This window comes from Excalfactoria chinensis, chromosome 1 (genome assembly GCF_039878825.1).
Source record: "Excalfactoria chinensis isolate bCotChi1 chromosome 1, bCotChi1.hap2, whole genome shotgun sequence".
Classification (NCBI taxonomy): Eukaryota; Metazoa; Chordata; class Aves; order Galliformes; family Phasianidae; genus Excalfactoria; species Excalfactoria chinensis.
Window position 1 is genome coordinate 46,733,202 of NC_092825.1, and position 18,037 is coordinate 46,751,238.

The 18,037-nt window shown below is 52.5% G+C and overlaps 2 protein-coding genes across 7 annotated transcripts; both read right to left on the reverse strand.

The window, feature by feature from the left end:
• Positions 1–383: 383 nt before the first annotated feature.
• SEPTIN3 (septin 3) lies at positions 384–11,362 on the reverse strand. Of its 4 annotated transcripts, none has more exons than XM_072341079.1 (10): positions 11,035–11,362; positions 7,235–7,426; positions 6,647–6,775; positions 5,861–5,942; positions 5,000–5,137; positions 4,560–4,677; positions 4,009–4,104; positions 1,904–2,003; positions 1,398–1,449; positions 384–784 (listed from the first exon to the last, which is right to left on the reverse strand). In XM_072341079.1, exons 1-10 carry the CDS (start codon positions 11,042–11,044, stop codon positions 649–651), a joined length of 1,053 nt encoding a protein of 350 aa, XP_072197180.1. In that variant the 5' UTR covers positions 11,045–11,362; the 3' UTR covers positions 384–648. The 4 variants fall into 4 exon arrangements, with proteins under 4 accessions (XP_072197180.1, XP_072197208.1, XP_072197199.1 ...); XM_072341107.1 differs by having other exon boundaries at positions 1,904–2,000; positions 11,147–11,257; XM_072341098.1 differs by having other exon boundaries at positions 11,147–11,256.
• Positions 11,363–13,761: 2,399 nt separating this feature from the next.
• On the reverse strand, positions 13,762–16,520 carry SMIM45 (small integral membrane protein 45). 3 transcript variants are annotated; one of them, XR_011904487.1, is made up of 3 exons: positions 16,381–16,520; positions 14,998–15,315; positions 14,825–14,917 (listed from the first exon to the last, which is right to left on the reverse strand). XR_011904487.1 is itself a non-coding variant. In XM_072343190.1 (3 exons), exon 2 carries the CDS (start codon positions 15,308–15,310, stop codon positions 15,104–15,106), a length of 207 nt encoding a protein of 68 aa, XP_072199291.1. In that variant the 5' UTR covers positions 15,311–15,315; positions 16,381–16,520; the 3' UTR covers positions 14,863–14,997; positions 15,092–15,103. The 3 variants fall into 3 exon arrangements, 2 of the variants coding, with proteins under 2 accessions (XP_072199279.1, XP_072199291.1); XM_072343190.1 differs by having other exon boundaries at positions 14,863–14,997; positions 15,092–15,315; XM_072343178.1 differs by having other exon boundaries at positions 13,762–15,312; positions 16,381–16,512.
• Positions 16,521–18,037: the final 1,517 nt, after the last annotated feature.

Below are 18,037 nucleotides of genomic sequence, written 5' to 3' on the forward strand. Positions count from 1 at the left end.
TCTTTCCCCCAGATACTTTGCTGTTTCTAAGATAGATCGCAATCTGTCTTCCTCTACCACTCACTTTTCCTGAACCACAAACTCTGTCAATCTGTCACTTCTCCCATCTATCCACTTCCAAGCTGCCATTTCACTTTGGCAAGCCACAGCAAAAAAAAATTGAGATCATATGCCGGGCCACCATCCTTGCTGAGCAGTCGGCTATCTTCCTACCCACCAAGAGCTTCACCGTCTGCCCCGAAGCCTGTCTGTGCCACCTCCCCAAGGAATTAAAACAGGACCCCAGCATACCCCCACACCTCCCACTTCCAAAGCCCTCTTGCCCTCATAAGTTATTCCCCCACCCTGATCCCCCTAGACAAAACACACAGCTGAGACACAGCAACGAGAGAAAGGAAGATGACAGACAGTCCACTGTGCAAAATACAAACCGAGAATGAGGATAGTTTGGGAAGGGCAGAGAAGATGCCTTCGGTCCCCCTCTGGCACACAGGCAGGCACACATGTGCACACACGCACACACACACACACGCACCCTCCCAGACAGAGGATGCTCCACATGCTTCAGAGACAGGCTCATGGTAGAGCCAGGGATAGCAGGGGTGGGTTGTCATATCCAGAGACACCAGGTGATGTCAAGGGTGTCATTCACAGGTTACTTTCATGGTTCTCCTCTGTTTCGGAGGTCATGGGGGGTAGCCCTCCATTGTCATTCAGCCTCTTGGCCCTATAGGTCTCATAGTGGATGTTGTGGGTCACTTCTTTCAGGTCCTGAAGGTGAGTCCTGCGTGGGACAAAGTGAAAGGGGATATGATAACCAGCATCAGTGTTAGCTTCCTGCCTATCATTTTATTCCTCGAGATAAATGGAAGAGTTCTCCAGTCAGTCTGGTTAACAAACTTACCCTCTTCCTATACAGGTGCCATAATGAAACAGAGAGATAGAATATCCTCATGCAAGAGGACACATAGGCAGGATGCAGGATATAGACTGCAGTCTCTCTGTGCTGTGCCCCCTATCCTGCCACTAGGCAGCACCACCGAAAAGATGGTCTAGGATAGGGTAGTGGATTCTTTATCACTGACTTCAGTCTAAACCTATGTCAGCAACAACTAGAAGTTGTTGGAATCTAACGCAAATAATAGGATTAAACAAGGGTGCTATTACCCTGTGTTTCTTGATGTGCCCAGATCATACATGAAAGCCAGCACCTACTTGACATAGCAGTCAAGAGAGGCACTAGAGTACATACCCCTAAACTCAGCACAACCCTACCCCACATGAGCTTTTACTGCCTGAAGAAGTGCTTTATCTTTCCTCCCATCAGGGCTATTGCACTTGAAGAGGGTCTCAGGAAGATCAAAAGATGAGAATCATGGGCATGACTGCGGCCTTACCTAATGACAAAATCTCGAAGCAGGGCAAATTCACAGTGAGTGAGGTTTTCCACTGAAAAGAAAGCAAGGAAATGTTATGTTTGGTTTTTCAGCAACCTGCTGGTGGTTACAGAGCATGGGAAGGTCGTTGCTATGGGACATGCATGTTTCAGGTGGCATGCTTCAGAAAGAATGGACAGTTGTGTGAACAGCAGATAAGCTCTCATTGAGCAGATATGCTCAGTGGTCACAGGTGGGTTTTCACTTGAAAACCAAGGAGCTCAGCTTCACACACCCCACGGTGTTGAGAATGGTTCTGCCAGTTAGCAATAGCAGTACTGCATTGACAATGGCAGTTCTCTCCAAGCAGAGATATTTGAGAGTTCTTGCTTGGCTACAAACAAAACAAAACAAAACAAAACAAAAGAAATACAAAAACCCCACAAAGGCAAAAGGCCTGGGAAAGTAGCCATGGGACATGTTATCAGGACCCTGTCATCATCTCCCAAAAGCAAGAATTCCCTTACCTTCAATGATTCCCCAAGGTGTTTTCCTGCCCAGGACTCTTTTGCCATTCACTTGGTACTCCTTGTCACTGCCCACTACTGCGAAGGGCATGCTTTCCTGCTAGGGAAAGACATGCAGAGAGACCTATCAAACCCGTTCCAGAGAGCAGCACCATCAGTGTTCCTTAGCCACCTCTCCTCCTCACACCTCACCAAATGCAAAGCCTTCTGCAAGGGAGGAGATTCTGCAGAGCAAAACTTCACTCATCATTGCTATCCATAGCATTTTGGGCTCTTGTTTTACCAGTGTCCTTGAACCCCCTGGATTTGGTGTGTACCTTACATCAATGCCAAAAACTCCAGAGAAGGGAGTAAAGGTTTTCTGCACGCATCTCCAGCATTTCTGAAGGGCAAGGTGACCAGAGAGGAGGCGCTTTGGCATACCAGGTGAGTGTCTGTCATCCTGGGGCTCCTCACAGCAATACTTTGCAGAGAGTATTTCTCATCAAATTTGCAGTTCTTTGCTAGAAAATCTCACAATAATCCTCTCAACAGAACACACGAACATTCGAAGATCAATTACTGAAATGGTTGCACTGAAGAAGGCCAGAAGACCCTGGGAAGTGGGACAGTAGGTGAGACTATTGTGGACCGAGGTAGCTTAACACACAGGGAGAAAATCCATGCTGCCAGAGAACAGAGTGTATGAGATTCTACTATCCATAAGGCTGTCTGGTTATTCGTAGATTTATCTTGATCTGTAGATTTCCCTGGGCAGGAATTGCAATCACCACAGGAATGGGATATTTTGTTCTTTATTATTATTTACTCTTTATTATTTTGTTTATTTCTTACATGTGAGACTACCAAACCCAGGGCAATTAGGCTGAAGTGCAGAACAAATTGTGGCGCCTTCCTCACAAACAGTAGCAGTTTGGAGGAGAAGCAAAACCCATCTGGTCTCCACCAGAGAGTGTGATGTGTTGCCAAATGGGAAATGATTAATGAATCCGGGGGAGGTGGGAATTTCTGCTGGGGCTATGGCAGCTAGGGAGTTTGAAAGAGCAAGTGTCAGGATGCCAGGCAGTTACTGCTAGAGTTTCTTGACGACTACCACAGAAGACAATATTTCTCTGAATAGTTAAGCCCTAAAATTAATGAGTGGGCTAACTAAAAGCAGTAGAGTCACAAAGCCAGGAGGAGTTTCTGTACAGAGGCAGACTGGGTTATTATCCAGAAAGATCTAGGTAAGTCTGAGGCACGGAGAGCGGCATTTAGGGAACAACACCAAGAAGTTCTGCTATGACTTTTGAGTTTGTGCACAAGAAATGACTGAAGGAGGGGAAGAACCCCATGTGCCAGTCAGTCACAGGATGACCACGAGTCACCAGTGTGATGTGATTGTTCAGAGAGCACACGTGGTCCAAGGGCTTAGCAGTTCAGACCTCAGGAAAGACAGGAGTATTGGGTACCCACACCAGTGCCAGAAAATCAAGTCAAACTAGAACAGGCACATAATAAAGTCATAATGGAATACAGGAAAATGGGAAGCTCAACCAAAGGAGCTTGTCTCATTTAGCTGACCAGAAGAAGGCGAGCACAGAATAAGACTGTTCTCTAGTTGATGGGACCAGTAGGCGAGAGAAATGTTCGAGTCAGTGTTGGCACAAGAACACATATAATCCTGGGTATAACCTGACCACGAACAAACACAAGTTGGAAATGAGATGTTTTCTACCTCTCTGAGGTAGAAAGAATTCCTTCTCAAAGGAACTGGCAGGACAAAGCACTGGACTACTTTTCAGGTAGAGTTTGGCCTGAGCTCATGAGATGATTGTTTGGGACAGGGGATGAACTTGGCCCTTTTTGTCCTTAGCAGAGGCCAAGCAACATTCAGCAAGAGGAGGTGAAGTACAGTCCTTCCTCACTCAGCCTTCCTAGCACCCTCTGGAGATGACAGGGACAAATTAAACTAGGAAGGATGAATGGCATTCTCTTGTGTCCACTGCACCTTTTGCTCAGGGACCATGAAGCACTTAAAACCTAGTGACACATGTCTGTTTTACTCATTAAATCTGACCAACCCTCAATCACCCTTCCCCCTCCCACAATGAAATGTTTCCTACCCTGATTTTGTCGTTTTCTGTTTTATCCTCCAAGTCCTCATCAAATTCTTTCTGGGGGTAAAACTCGATCCCGTTCACTTCTAGCTCTTTGCGCACCTGGACAGAGATAAATTTTGGAGCACAAAGCAACATAAACCAGAAGGGAAGGCAGGCAGGATGGTTGGGCAGGCATATATGGGACATCCTTCCAGTGGGGAAGGGCTAGAAGGACTGTCCCCATTGAGGTGTGAAGCAAAGCGAGGACACACAGCAACAGTAACAAGTCTTTCTTCCCCATCCCAATCTACTTATTTGGCTCTATAACTCCCATACAGAACATATCATGGAATGTCACAGGGATCCTGCTGTTCTTCCCCCTCTAATAGATGTGATCTCAGAGCCATGGACAGCTGCATCTTCAGGGCAGTGCCAGGACTTACCCACCAATCCAATGCTGGACTCTTAACTGCCCTGTGGACTGAACTGCATCCCCAGCAGAAAGGATACGGCTCATTTCTCCCATCTCCCAGCCAGGGAAGGGAGGGATCCCATGCAGAAGGAGAGATACTCACTCTTTGTTTGAATTCAGTCTTCTCCTCCAAGGTCATGGTGTCAGCCTTGGCAATAACCGGGATGATGTTCACTACTTTGCTGAGATGTTTCATGAACTCCAGGTCCAAGGGCCGCAGGCTGCAGCCCAAGAAGGAACAACATGGAAGGGGTCACTTTACCCTCCTTGCCCTTCTAGTGACTCTCCCAGCATCAGGATATCAGTGAGACCTCCATGTTCCCATCCATCCTGCCCACTCCCAAAGAAAACACAATTGTGTTTCTCCTGCCTTTGTCATCCAGACCCTTTCAAGCCCTGCAATGCCTAAAGTTAAGCTAATAGCATCCAGCCCTGCTGGTAGGAATCCTGGTCCCGTGGCTGAGACTGAGCAGTACAGGGTGTATATCTGCCATATGAAGTGGCATGAAGGAGATGAAGAAGAACAGGGAACTGCATACGTACGAGTGGCCTGTGGGGGAGATGAAGTAGAGGCAGCAGTGCACTCGCGTATCTGGAATTCGCTTCTTCCTTGCAATATTCACCTCCTCTTTCAAAAATTTTTCATATTGCTCGTTGATGTATTTCTCAATAGGCTCCCAGCTGTTAAGGTGGGAGAGAGAGATGAATAGACAGGTACAGATCTCCTCATATTCCTGCCTACGGTGTTCCCAGCTCTGACAGCAGTAAAGCAGACTCTGGCATTAAATAAATAAATAAACGAAAAACCAACCCACCACCAGCAGAGATGTTTAAGAGTTCTCCAACAGAGCAAACTGCTATGGAAGTCAGCAGTTAAATCGGTGGAAGAGGGAAGAAAAGACCCGATGGTGCCATGGCAAGGGGCTGCTGGGGAGAGGACTCTGTGGGAAATCTTGGGAAAAAAATGAATTGCCTGATTCTGGGCAGAACAGCTCAATCTTCAGCTAAAGGAGCACGTGTAGAATTCAGTGGAACTGAGTCTGAAAAGGGGATTACAGCTTTTTACCTGGTTTTCTGGCAGTGAGTTGGATTGGCTGTATGGCTGCATTTTACCTGTATTGAGGGTGAAGGGTTGAGAACAAAATGAGGGCAGGTGCTTCCTAGTGTTTGAGCGGGGCAAGGTTTTTAAGGCAGAGAAATAGGCACTCGCTATTTAACGTGTACATACCTCTGAGCACACACACATATACCCATGGTGCTCAAAATTCTGCATCCCAATTTCTGACCCTTGAGTGCAACAGGATCCCAGACACTTTTCAAGATAAGTAAGTGAGCAACACTCCATGTATCAACATAACTGCAGCCCTTTATAGGACATAAAGGTCTTGACGAGGTAAAACTTACCAGTTCTCGTTGTTGATCTGGTCTCCAAATCCTGGGGTGTCAATCACTGTCAGCTTCATTTTGACCCCACCTTCTTCAATAACTGAGAAAGAAATTGCAAATCGGCATATGGCTCCCTGGGAACCTTCTCCATCATGAGTCCCCATGTCTTACAAGAGAACAAGTGTATCCTGCCCTCATCTCTGTCCTTCAAGCACAACCAGGTCAGGCTGGGTCATGTCTCAACTCTTGTGACCCCTCTTGAGTTCCTGACTCTGAATATTGGTAACCTCCACATTAAAGCTGCCTGATACCGCTCTTCCGTAGGAAAATGGATTTGTGATTATTATGTCATCCACCTAACTTACACAGCTTGTCCTCTCCTCCACGCATCATCTTGAAATTGAGATGATGATCATTGTTCCTCACTGTTTAAAAGCTATGCTGATGTTTTGCCGTGAGAAGATGTGCTCTGACAAGTTTCAAATAGGACCCAACAGTCTAGTTGGTATAGAGCACTAAATGTCTGCAGATAGGAATCACAATGGTTAATCCACACACAGAGACCAATGTCTTGGCAGGGGAAATACCTCTAATGCTTTTTCTGCCTCTTGCTTTTGTCTATGACATCAGTGGAATGGACCACTGCTTAAGAAAAGCATTGGCTAACCTGAGGTCACCTAAACCTGGCACTCCTCCTTTGGCTTCTCACAGAGAAAGGGCTGCCTTACAGCAAAGTACTGGGTTCTTCTGCAGGACCAGGCAGAAGCATCAGCCTTGCCTGCATCCCAACAGCCTGGCTCTTACCATGTCCAATGGCTTTGATCTCCACTGTCTTGGGGATCTTCTCCTCCCGGTTCCAGCCTGAAGATTTGCGGCTCACTTGGGATTTGAAGAGGGTGTTCACCAGCGTAGATTTTCCCAGCCCACTCTGACCTGAGAATTGCAAAGAGGAAGCTTATGACATCTGCCACAGCCCAGCAATGGCAGCAGACTCAGAGAACAGAGCCAGAATGAAGTGTTGTAGGTATCTCCTTGTCTTGTACAAGGTGTCATTTCAGGTTGGATAATAGGAATTTTTTTTCTCTGAAAGAGTGGTGATGCATTGAAACAGGCTGCCCAAGGAGGTGGTGGAGTCACCGTCCCTGGAGGTGCTCAAGAGCTGTATTGGATGTGGCACTGAGGGACATGGTTAGTGGGCATGGTGGGGATGGGCTGCTGGTTGGACTGGGTGATCTTAGTGGTCTTTTCCAACCTTATGATTATACGATTTTCCCAGAGTGAGCAATCACTCTCTGATCCTTCATTCCCTCCCTTCAGGGCTTGCTCTCCCACCTGGCCTCATGGGAGAGCATCCAGCCATGGTTCCCATTTCCTCCACCGATCCCTGCCTACCTACAACCATAATGTTGAAGTCGAAGCCTGTCTTCATGGTCTTCTTGCGCATCTGCTCAATGATGGTATCGATACCAATGTAGCCCAGTAAGTTGGCATTGATGCCCACGGGTTTCATTGGCACAACTGGTTTTTGTCGTGACTCTGGAACTAGCTCAGACATGGCTGCTTCGTTTTTGTTCTCCACTGGTCCTGCACAGGGAGAAAGATTGAGAAATCATCACTCAGGTGTGATATAGACCTCCCTGCTGCCCTGTGGAAGGCAGTTTTAAGTGTCCATTTCAAGGGCTGCTGAGCATGACAAGACAGCAAGATTTTAGCAGTAAGGCTCTTCATGGAGAAACATCCACTTGAGTTTCCAGCATACTCTTCTATATATTACTGTGGATGAGGAGTTGGACAAGCAGAGCTCCTTGAGCACAGAACATGTTGATCGCTATCTCCAAACAGCAGCAGCACACCTAGTGAAGTTGTTTGATTTGCCTCCCAGTTCTCACCAGGATCCATAACCTCCATGCTTGCCTCCTGCCCGCAGATCAGTGCAGTTTGTCATGCCTACCCATGTGTTTTGTCCTCCCTCCCTTCCCTGCTTCTTCCATGCAAAACAAACCAGCAGAGAGAAAGGACCTGAGGGCTTCCTAGTCTCCCTGACTCTTTTTGGGTGATGGCACACACAGCCTGGGGCAGATCTTGGCCATTCATCTCCATCTCTTGTCTCATTAGTGAGCAGCTCCCACTCACCACAGAAGGAAGCTGGAGGCTGGGAGAGGATAAGGCACAAAGGGAAGCTGTTATTGGTGGAAGAGGGAGGCATGAGGGATGGATCTGGACAAAAAGATGAAGGGGGGATGGGAATCAAGTACCCTTCATATACAACCAGCTGCAAACTGGAGCCTCTCCCACTCTAATTACTATGCTTTGTCTCATTAAATGGCTATTTTTCCAGGACAAAGACAGCATGCTCTTTCGCTTGGTAAGCACTCCTCTTATTTTGAATGCTACTTCCATACAAGTATCTCACACTAAATTATCCCTTTCTGTCATTTCTGCATGGTTTGTTTTTGCTCCTCTCAGCAGATCCCCCTGGCTGCAGAAGAGCAAGTGAGTTGCCAGACAGGTGACTGCCATCTGGGGGGGACACAGGGGTTGGGGTCACTGACAGCACCAGGGAGAGCTCAGCTAGAACAGGCCAGGGGCTGGGGAGATAAGGGAGATTTTGTTCATGGATCGGTGGTCCTGAAGGTCTCAGCTCTGAGCCAACTCTGCTGGAGGATGCCTCTGCCTCTCCTCCCCATGGAGCAGCGCCTGGGGGGATCAGGGCACAAAAGAGAGTGCTGGCCAAGCCGGGTTGGAGGTTGGGAACACTCCACGCTGCTGGCAGAGGTGATCTGCCTATCTGAGCACTTCTCACCACCCTCTCCTCCAGCCGTCACAGCTCACCTGTGCTCTCCTGCTGACAGAGCCTCCCCTCAGGCTCCCCGTGTCTTTTTCCAGCTCTCTCAAAGCTGCTGCCAGCCGGAAAAGCCTACTGCATGGAGAGACAAGTCAGCCGGCTCTTCTCTAGCCTACCCTTCACTTGTCCTCTCCTTCCTGTCCTGTGCCACCTGTACTATCATCACATGGCTGGGCTGTGTCACCCCCACACAGCTCTGATCAGTATCTTTCCAATGCTGAGATAACTATGGAGAGGACTGAAGGCAGAGGGTAAGCAGAACCATCACTTTTTGTTCCTGGCCACAAGCTGCCAACATCTGCCAGAGCAGCCTGCACTGGGGTCCCACCTACCCGAGTGTGGGAGAAGGCAGAGCAGGGTGAGATGGAAAGAGGGAGCTGGCAGCCACCCTCATTATAAGGCTGATAACCCATCCCTCAGTCCTGCTACACTGAGGGACACTTTGGTCACAGCTATTGCTGACTGCTGTGGATGCTGCAATACTCAGCCATCCCCAGGCAACCTTCACTATGGCTGAAGCACATATTTCTGAGTCAGGTCTCAACAGTCTGAGCACCTATAAAAAGCCCTGAGACCAGGGGAAAGAAAAGAAGCTCAAGAAGCCTTCTTAAATAATTCCTGGACTGTTTATCCATGGTGTGGGCCTGGGAGTTCTGATTTCAGGGTCAGAAGGTCTCAGGGTAGAGAACACCTCTTTTTTCTCAGTCACTTGCCTTCCCCTCCATGTAGGATGCTTCCCACACAGGCTCTAAATGGGAACCCACATTTTACAACGGGATATCTGAGGGCTTTGTGCTATGATTTTCCATCTCTTGGCTCCTTCGGAGGAAACCAAAGAGACTGAGGGCCAGCCAGCAGGAGGTCAGGGTGTGCAGGACTAGAGCCAGAGCTATGGGGCACCTTGAGCCATGAAACACGCCTGCCTTGTCCTCTGGAGATGACTCTGCTTTAGGGGCTGTGATGCTAATGCTGCTGGTAAGCCTCATTACAGCTCTGACTGAATGGTCAAGAGTAGCATCCCAGGCACATCCCATAGTCCCACTGACCATTCCCTCCAATGTATCCATCGATAGAGAGCTATGGTCAGCGCAGCTGTGATGAAAAGAGCGTTAGCCGAGGTTAACCACTCGCATCCGCTGTTCGCGTTACCACCCATTTCCCTGCTGCTTTGTTCTGTGTGCTAAGCAGAACTGATTTAAGAGGCTGGCTGTGGTGATGGGCTCCCTGACAGCAGGCAGAACAGTGCATCTGGGGCCAGGGCTTGCACGGAGAATAGCTGCTGTGGGTGCCCAGGGAGGCCCCAGTCGGCTCTGCCAACCCACCCCAAAACATCTCCCTGAAGGCCTTAGCCACCAATGGGCACCTCTGCTGCACCACATTCATGACAGAGATGGCCCTGCAGACCAGCTGTGGGCTCAGACACGGGGACCTCCATCAGTGCCATCCTGGGGCAGAGCAGCCCCGATAACCTACATACAGCCTTATCCCCTCCCCCTGCCTTCCCATCCTTTGTCTGAATGGCATGTGAGGGGGGGGTGCTGCAAACAGGCGGCCACTGCCACAACCCAGCACCCAGCTCCGGAAAGCTGCTTCACTCCCACACAACACATCCACGGCCTCGCTGCAGCTCTCCTGCCCTGACTGGAGGCACTGACCCTTGAGTGTCACACTCCTTTTCTATCCATATGGCTCCAAACCTGTGTCCCTGCTCCCCAGACTGAGCATCGCAGGGTATTTCAAGCTGGGCAGCAAACCCTATCCCAGCCTTTTGGGCTGCCGCAGCCTTGCTGGCAGCAGCCTTCCTCCATGTGCCCTCATCGCTCTGCAGAGAGCTTTGGCTGCAGCCAAATCTAGGGCAGTATGTGCTGAAGCCTCTCCGGAGGTGCAGGAGCTGGCACGAGCGGGCACATCCTCAGCTGTACCCCAAGGCAAGGGAATGCTGAGCATCCCAGGACCGGGGCGTCCACCCCAACAGAGCCGCCTGTCCCCAGCCTACCCGCCAGCTCCCACGCAGGCGACTGGGGAGCAGCACAGAGCACCCCCACTGCCCCGGCGACAAGGGACAAGGCAGTGGCAGAGCAGCTCGTGGGCTTTCCCGGCCCTGGACCAGCCGGGATTATCTCCGTCCTTCAGAGCAGCCCCTGGCGACAGCTACTCTGCATCAGCACCACAACCGCCAACCCCGCTCCTGCTCCTCCGCTGCTACCACTGAAAGATGAGAAGGAAAAACACGAAGCTGATTCCCCCCTCTGCCCTCGGGAGATACTGACTTCCAGCAGCGTGGGGTCACAAGAAGCCTGAGAGTCCCTCCGGCATCGCCCAGCCGCGCCAGCCCGCAGCACCCTACCTTTGAACATGAAGCTTCCTTTGTCTGCGAACACTCCCGAGGGGGCGGCTCTGCCCCCGCTTGTCCTAAGCTCGCTGGCGCAGCGCGGTGGGCTACAACACTCCGCTTTTACCTCTCTCTTTCTTTCCCGTCCTCTTCTACCCCCTCTCCTTCCCCTCCTTCTCCAGTGGCTATTTCAGCCGAGCGGAGATGCTGGTGCTGCTCCTGCTGCCACTGTCATGTGACCTGAATATTAAACATCACTGCAAAATCCCCCCCCGCCCGCGCTCCCTCCCGAGCTCCATCCCCGCTCCCCACGGGGTGGGCACGGCGGCGGCGATGGAGGAACACCACGGGTGGGCTCCACGCACCACGAGGGGGCCTTTGTACAGACACCCACCCTCCAACTCCCCCCCCCCCCCCCCCACATCACCTTCTCCCTTCTGAGCATCCCTGGGTTTAGCTGCCTGTTTGCAGAGGGGGGATTTAACCCTTTGTGGCTGAAAAACCACGCTCCCCTCCTGGAGATTTCTTTATTTTAGGGGGTGGCGAGGCCTCACAGAGAGGGGAAGTTGAGAATTGTGAGCAGCTCGTTAAGACCCATTTGCCCTTCAGCTCTGCTTGCGGAGGCGTGAGAAACCTCTCCTCCCTTGGCACTGCAACTGCTGGCTGCCTGCCCCCAGTGCAGAGACACAGCCGTCCCCTGTGCACGTGTGTGTGTGCATGTGCAAGTAGCACACACACACGAGGTGCTGCTGGTTGTGTCTAGGAGCCGTGTGGGTCATTTGTCTAGTTCAGAGCAGGATGCCCTTTCCCTCTGTGTTTTCTCCTCCAAGGTCTCCACCATACACTGTGGCAACCCCAAGCTGTGCCTGGGCACCAATATTTTGGCAAGGTGATGGCAGCACCCAGCTCTGAGGGGTCGGTGGCTTCCCCAAGAGCGTGCCCAGTACAGCTGCCTTGGGACAGACGCACAGACAGACAGACAAGGTTCCCCTCCAGACATCCCCCTCACCTGGCCCTCTTCTGCCCCTCAGCTCTGTCAGAGTGAGGGGGAAACCCCCCAAGTCCCCGCACTGCCCCACACAGCATCCCTGCTGCCCCTCAGCCCACCTCATGGCATGCACCCACCTGTGCGTGGATCTCCAGTGCTGGACATCTTCTCCACCAGTGCCACCCCAGCCCCTCCATGTCCTGACATGAGCCGTGGGCACGGGGCCACGGGGGTGATGGGGGCCGGGGCTCGTGGCCGATGCCAGGGAGCACCCCCAGCCCCCTGCCGCAGAGTGACCCACAGGCAGCTCCGCTGGGTGGGAGCACCAGGAGGGCCGTCCCGCCGCGGCAGGGGGCCTGGGATGCGGCTGGGACCAGCCAGCCTGGATGCAGGAGGGCAGAGGGGTGGGGCGACGTCCTCCTCCATGTTGGGCTGTAGGCAGAGGTGTGAAGGCGTGGGTCAGTTGGGCCCAGCGGGGTGAGGCAGCTGGGGGGCCCGGCCCCAACCCGCCACAGGGCTGAGGGCTGCAGAGTCTTCTCCAGGGAGTAGCTGCCGTCCTCCGGGCCGTCCGAGCACCCGCCTCCAGCCACCACAATGGACCGCTTGTGGCCTGCCCGAGGTGCCCCCACACAGCTGCCCGGCTGCTCCCACCCCCACCATTCCCAGAGGCGCTGCAGTCAGGTGGTGCCGTGGGGCAGCCCCACACACAGCCCCACGGCCTCCTTGGCGGTCCCTCTGTGCTTGTGGGCCCACTGGTGGCAGGTTGGCTCTCGAGCAAAGTGAGCACAGTTTCCAAAAGATAGCAAAACACTTTGCATTTTTGAAATGTTTTCCATTGGTATCTATCTCTTTTTTTTTCTTTCTTTTTTTTTTTTTTTTTTTTCAAATGGCAAATTCCTTGTTCACAACATCTGCCCCCAGCAAGGAAGGAAATGGTGCGCAAATGCTCCACTGCCTTCACATGGCTTTGTCCAAAGCCATGGATGGGGTTGGTGGTGTCCCCGTAGCAGGAACTGAAGGATGGGGCTGAGGCTGAGAGGCACCATCACCCCAGGGAAAGGCAGTGCACTCTCTGCGACCACCTGAAAGCCCCTCTACAACTGCCTGAGAGGAGGCTGTGGTGAGGTGGGGGTTGGCCTCTGCTCCCAGGTAACAGCAATAGGATGAGAGGTGATGGTCTCAAGTTGTGCCAGGAGAAATGTGGGTTGGGTATGAGGAAGAGCTTCCCAGAAGGAGCGGTGCTGCAGTGGCACAGGCTGCCCAGGGAGGTGGTGCAGTCACTGTCCCTGGAGGTGTTCCAGAGCCATGTGGATGTGGCACTGAGGGACACTGGTGGTGGGGACGGGCACTTAATCATCTTAGAAATCTTTTCCAACCTTAATGACTCTATGATTTCTATACATGGTGCAGGAAAAGGGAATGAAATGTGTGAGAAGCGCTACTTAATTCTGCCCAGTGTTTTCCAGTGCTGTCTTCTCCAGTGCTTTATGCATCTTAATTCAGTATCTGAGACTACCCCTCTGCCTCAGATTCTCTGCACAGCTCTCACCAAGCAGACAGTCTCAGCTTTCAGCCAGCATTTGCCTTTGGCTTAATTGTTCCCAGACACCCCTCCTGCATGCCCAGAGCAGAAACCCTGCCAATGGAGAGCTGCTGAGCTCTCAAGGAACCAAACTGAGTGCTCCTGGCTAGAGGCAGCTCCGGGGGGGGAGGGGGGGGGGGGGGAACAGCAGGGAAACAACACAGCGGGCACATGATTTGCACACACCTTTATTCTGCTGTGGACTCTATTGACAGTAGTACTTAGCCAGCCTTGGAGAAACCATGACACGGAGCAGGGCAGAGGGCTGGGGTAGCAATGTGGTCACTAAAGGTGAGGATGGCATTTGCTGCCATGCAGCACAGTTCTTTTCCCAGCCCCAAGCAACCAAGGCACAACAAACATGGAATGCTCCTGTGTGAGGCTGCACCTCTGTTTTGAGCCTTTGCTTGGCACAGTGAGCACAAATTTTGGCACGAGTAAACCTGCTGGCTCTATTGCCCTGATGAGAGAGGCTACCCAGCCAGGGGACTCACATCAAGACCCCCAGTGTTTGTCCGAATGGAATGGGTCTCAAGCTTCCCTGGCTTGGAACAGAGACTGACAGCTCCTGCCAGGGCACCCGGTGTTGGTGGGGAAGGTAATAGTGGTACTACTGCAGTCTGGGAGGATGAAATGTGCCAGAAAGACCTCAGATATTTACAGGATGCCATGACCCATTCCTTCCTGAGCCAAAACCCTCAGAGCTAAAAATTGCCTCTTACACTCAGAGAATTACCAAGGGCATATTGTTCACTTATACCAGCCCAATGCTTGAGACCAGTACTGGTTCAAGGAACCACACGGAAGGGCAGTGCATTGTCCCTTCTCAGAGACTTGAGGGTAGAGGGATGGCTCAGAGCTTGTGCTGAAGTGACAGCCAAGCGACAGCAGCACAGAGCTGAAGCCTATCCACACTGAAGAACGCAGCTCACAGAGATGTGTCCTGTCTCATGCAGTGGCAGAGAGCAGAAGGGTGGGCAGCTGGGACAAGTCGACATGACAGATCTGGAGAGCTGCAGAGCAGCACTGCATGATGCAGGACTTGGACAGACTTCTTCAGTAATGATGTTCAGTGCAAAGGTAGAGCTCCTGCAAACACCAGACTGTGAGCACCAGGCTCTGAAGTTCTCCATCTCCAAAACCCCAACAGAAAAGTAGAGTATCTTCAGTAGGGTTGGTCTCAGGATCTTGCTGATCCTTCGTTTGGTGGAGCTTCACCTATCCTCTTACCCTGGCTTCTGGGGTGGTGCCAAGAAGCCAGGCTGCTCCAGCTCAGGTGACAAACATGGGACCATTTGTATGAATGGCTCCAAGAGGTGACATCATCCCTGGGGAGGAGCAATAACTCTTGGCTGGAGGATGGCTTGCAAGCTCATGAAAAGCTCTGAGCCTGCCGTGCTGTACAAACCTGAGGAGCGTAAGGCCAGAGGGTGAGTGGCAAGCAGGAGACCCAAATCAGCAGAGTATGAGTGCCATCCCACCACCTCTGGCCTTTCATCCACCTGGCGGGCACATCAGACCTCAGGCACCCCAAAGGCCAGGTTGTCCCGAATCATCAGCGTCTTCCGAAGGTCTCGTTCCATGATGGGCCTCTGCGTTCGCCACTTGTGGGCTTCTTGAAGGCCAGGCTCAAAGTAGTAAATGCAGGCTCCAAAACCCACCAGGATGAGGATGGAGATCATCAGATATACAGGCACAAACCAGTCCAAGAAGTGCGGCATGGCTGCTGGAGAAAAGGGAAGACAGCTTGTGGGCCCCACCACACCTCCTACCTCCCACTTCATGCTCCACGAGATGCTGCAACAGACTGCCCAGAGAAGCTGTGAATGAAGGGGCTTGGAACAGGATGGACTTTGAGCTCCCTTCCAGCCCAAACCTTTCTGTGGTTCTATGATTCTATGATACCATCCTGGGCCTGAGCCCCATTTTGGTTCCCTCGGGACCTTCTGTTTGTGGGATTTTTTATTTTTATTTTATTTTAATATCACAGCAATCAATTGATTGAAATGTACCCAGAAGCATTCGTATGCTGAGTGGCACTGGCAGCAAAAGTCCCCATCCCTGCTCCCAAGCTCCCAGTGGGAAGCACGTGAATGTGACTTCTATTCCTGCCCTTGGATGAACATTTCTGTGGCGTGGGGTTAGATCTGAAATGAGCTGCAATTCTTGCTAACATAAGCAAGAAATTGCCAGCATCAGAGGGGGAAAAAAAATCTATTCCCTCCCACCTATTGGCATAGATTCTGGATATGTATTTGTTCTGCTATGATAGCAGAGGAGAGCTTAGCAGGTTTTGGTTCCTCATATCATGCTCTTTTGCTTTCAGAGCCTTTTGCTTTGCCCCCTATTTTGCTGCCAGTGCCATCTTTGAGTCCTTGAGCGTTTATCCCGATTTCCTTCCGCGGTCTCCTGCTTTCAAGTGCTGAAAAGAGGGACTTTCATTTGAGATGTCACCTTTCTGGAGCAGCTCTGCAGATCTTAACTGTGCGTTAACCCTCGCAGGACCGGTGCATCTTAGCATCCCTGTGGGGCACCCGCAGCCTCTCAAAGACACAGCGTCGCAGCTGCCATAGCCCTGGGGGGCTCGCTGCACGCAGCGGCATGGAAAGGGATCTGCAAGAGATGGGACACGCAGCGGTGCCGAAGCGATGCCCAGGGAGACGCGATGTGACTGCCTGCACGCAGGCAATGGGGGCACAAATAGGCAGCGGCGGGCTCACCCCTTTGCTCCACCCTCCCCAGTCCAGAGGTGGGCACCCCGTTCCCGTGCATCGCCCCCTCCTCCCCTTACCTCCTTCCTCGCCGCGGGCGGCGGGATGGGGCCGCTGCCACCGGGATGAACGGGGCCGCTCTCCGCGCTGCCTCTGCCGGTGCCGGTGCTAAGCGGAGCGCGGGGCGGCAGCGAGCCGCGGAGGGAGGCGGGGACAGAAGCAGCCTCCTCCCGCGGGGCGCCCGGAGCCCCCCCAGTGCCCCCCAAACCCGGAGGAGGGACCAGGTGCATCCACCACCGGGCTGGGTGCAGCCCCGCTGCAGGCGGTACTGGGATATTGGCAGAAGCGGTTCTGAGAATGCGTGAATCCTCTCCCAGCCTAGCAGTAGCTCGGATGGAGATGGGAACAACACAGCTGCTTGCTTTCTCTTCGTTGTTGTTGTTGTTGTTGTTAGTGTTTTCCCGGCCCTGCTGCCTTCTGCAGCAGGGTTTGCGGGGCTAGTAAACACCGCAGCACCATCCGAGCCCCAGAGTGGAGCCCGTACACACCCATGTCCCTCCTGTATCCCAGGAGGGGCGAGGTTTGACTTTGCAGAAGATTGCATTTCAGGTGCAACGGGGTGAGCCCTCTCCTCAAGAAACCCGTGGCCCATGTGTTCCTGTTGGAGCCGATGACAGGTGACACAGTGCCACCGTCCTGAACCACTATCTGGCAGGGCTGTGCATGGCTTCCTTCTCATCCCTCTCCCACTGCAGCCCCACGCAGCCAGTGGCGGCCATGCCTCAGGTGCCGTGGCAACATCTCTCTGCGTGTGACCGTCTCCCAGGTGCTGTCACATCAGTGGTTTCTCAGCAAGCAAGCACTGACGTGCCACGTGCAGCTCAGCCACATGGAAACGCTGCAGCTGCAGCTCAGCTCTCGCTGTGAGCACAGCTGCTACATGCCCACTCGGCATCTCCCATGCGTATCTACACACAGACTGTCCTGCTCCGTGCCCACAGCAGCAGCTCCAGGCAGGAATCCCTGTGCATGGATCTGCTCGAGCAGCCCAGCGGTACAGGAGTGGCTGTGCTGCATGGAACTATGCACTCACTCTAGGGGAACTGAACAGGTTATAGAACCACTGAATCTTTAAGGTTGGAAAAGACCTCTGAGATCATCTAGTCCTATTATCAGCCCACCCCACCATGCCCACTAACCATGTTCCTCAGTGCCACATCCACACAGTTCTTGAACATCCAACCATGGTGACTCCACCACCTCCCCGGGTAGCCTGCTCCCAGCCCCAGCTCCCCGTGTCCTTGTGCAGTCACAGCTTTACCAGTGGAGGATAAAACCCCAGCGAGAGGCACAGACCCCCCAGTTCTGGCTGCCACCGGGGCTTTGGGTCACGAAACCCATTGGGAAGCTTTGCTGAGTTGTTCAAAAAGACACGGAAATGCAAACTGACTTACATTGAGCCTAGAGACAGCTGGGGGGAGCCTTTGCCAAAGGAAACCGAAGTTGCCAGCAACATATGTGGAAATGTCATTAGTTTCCCTAATAACGTGCACTTGAAGCAAATGACATCACTTGTGCCTGCTGGGCACCCCGATGTGCACAGCCACGTCCCGTGGGGCTGCTGGGAGCTGCCTGGCTGCCCGCAGGTGCCATTTGTGCCTTAACCCGGCAGCAGCTCAGCACCATGCAGCTGTATGCTGCCCCCCCACGTGGGACGAGGGAGAGAACTGGAAGCAG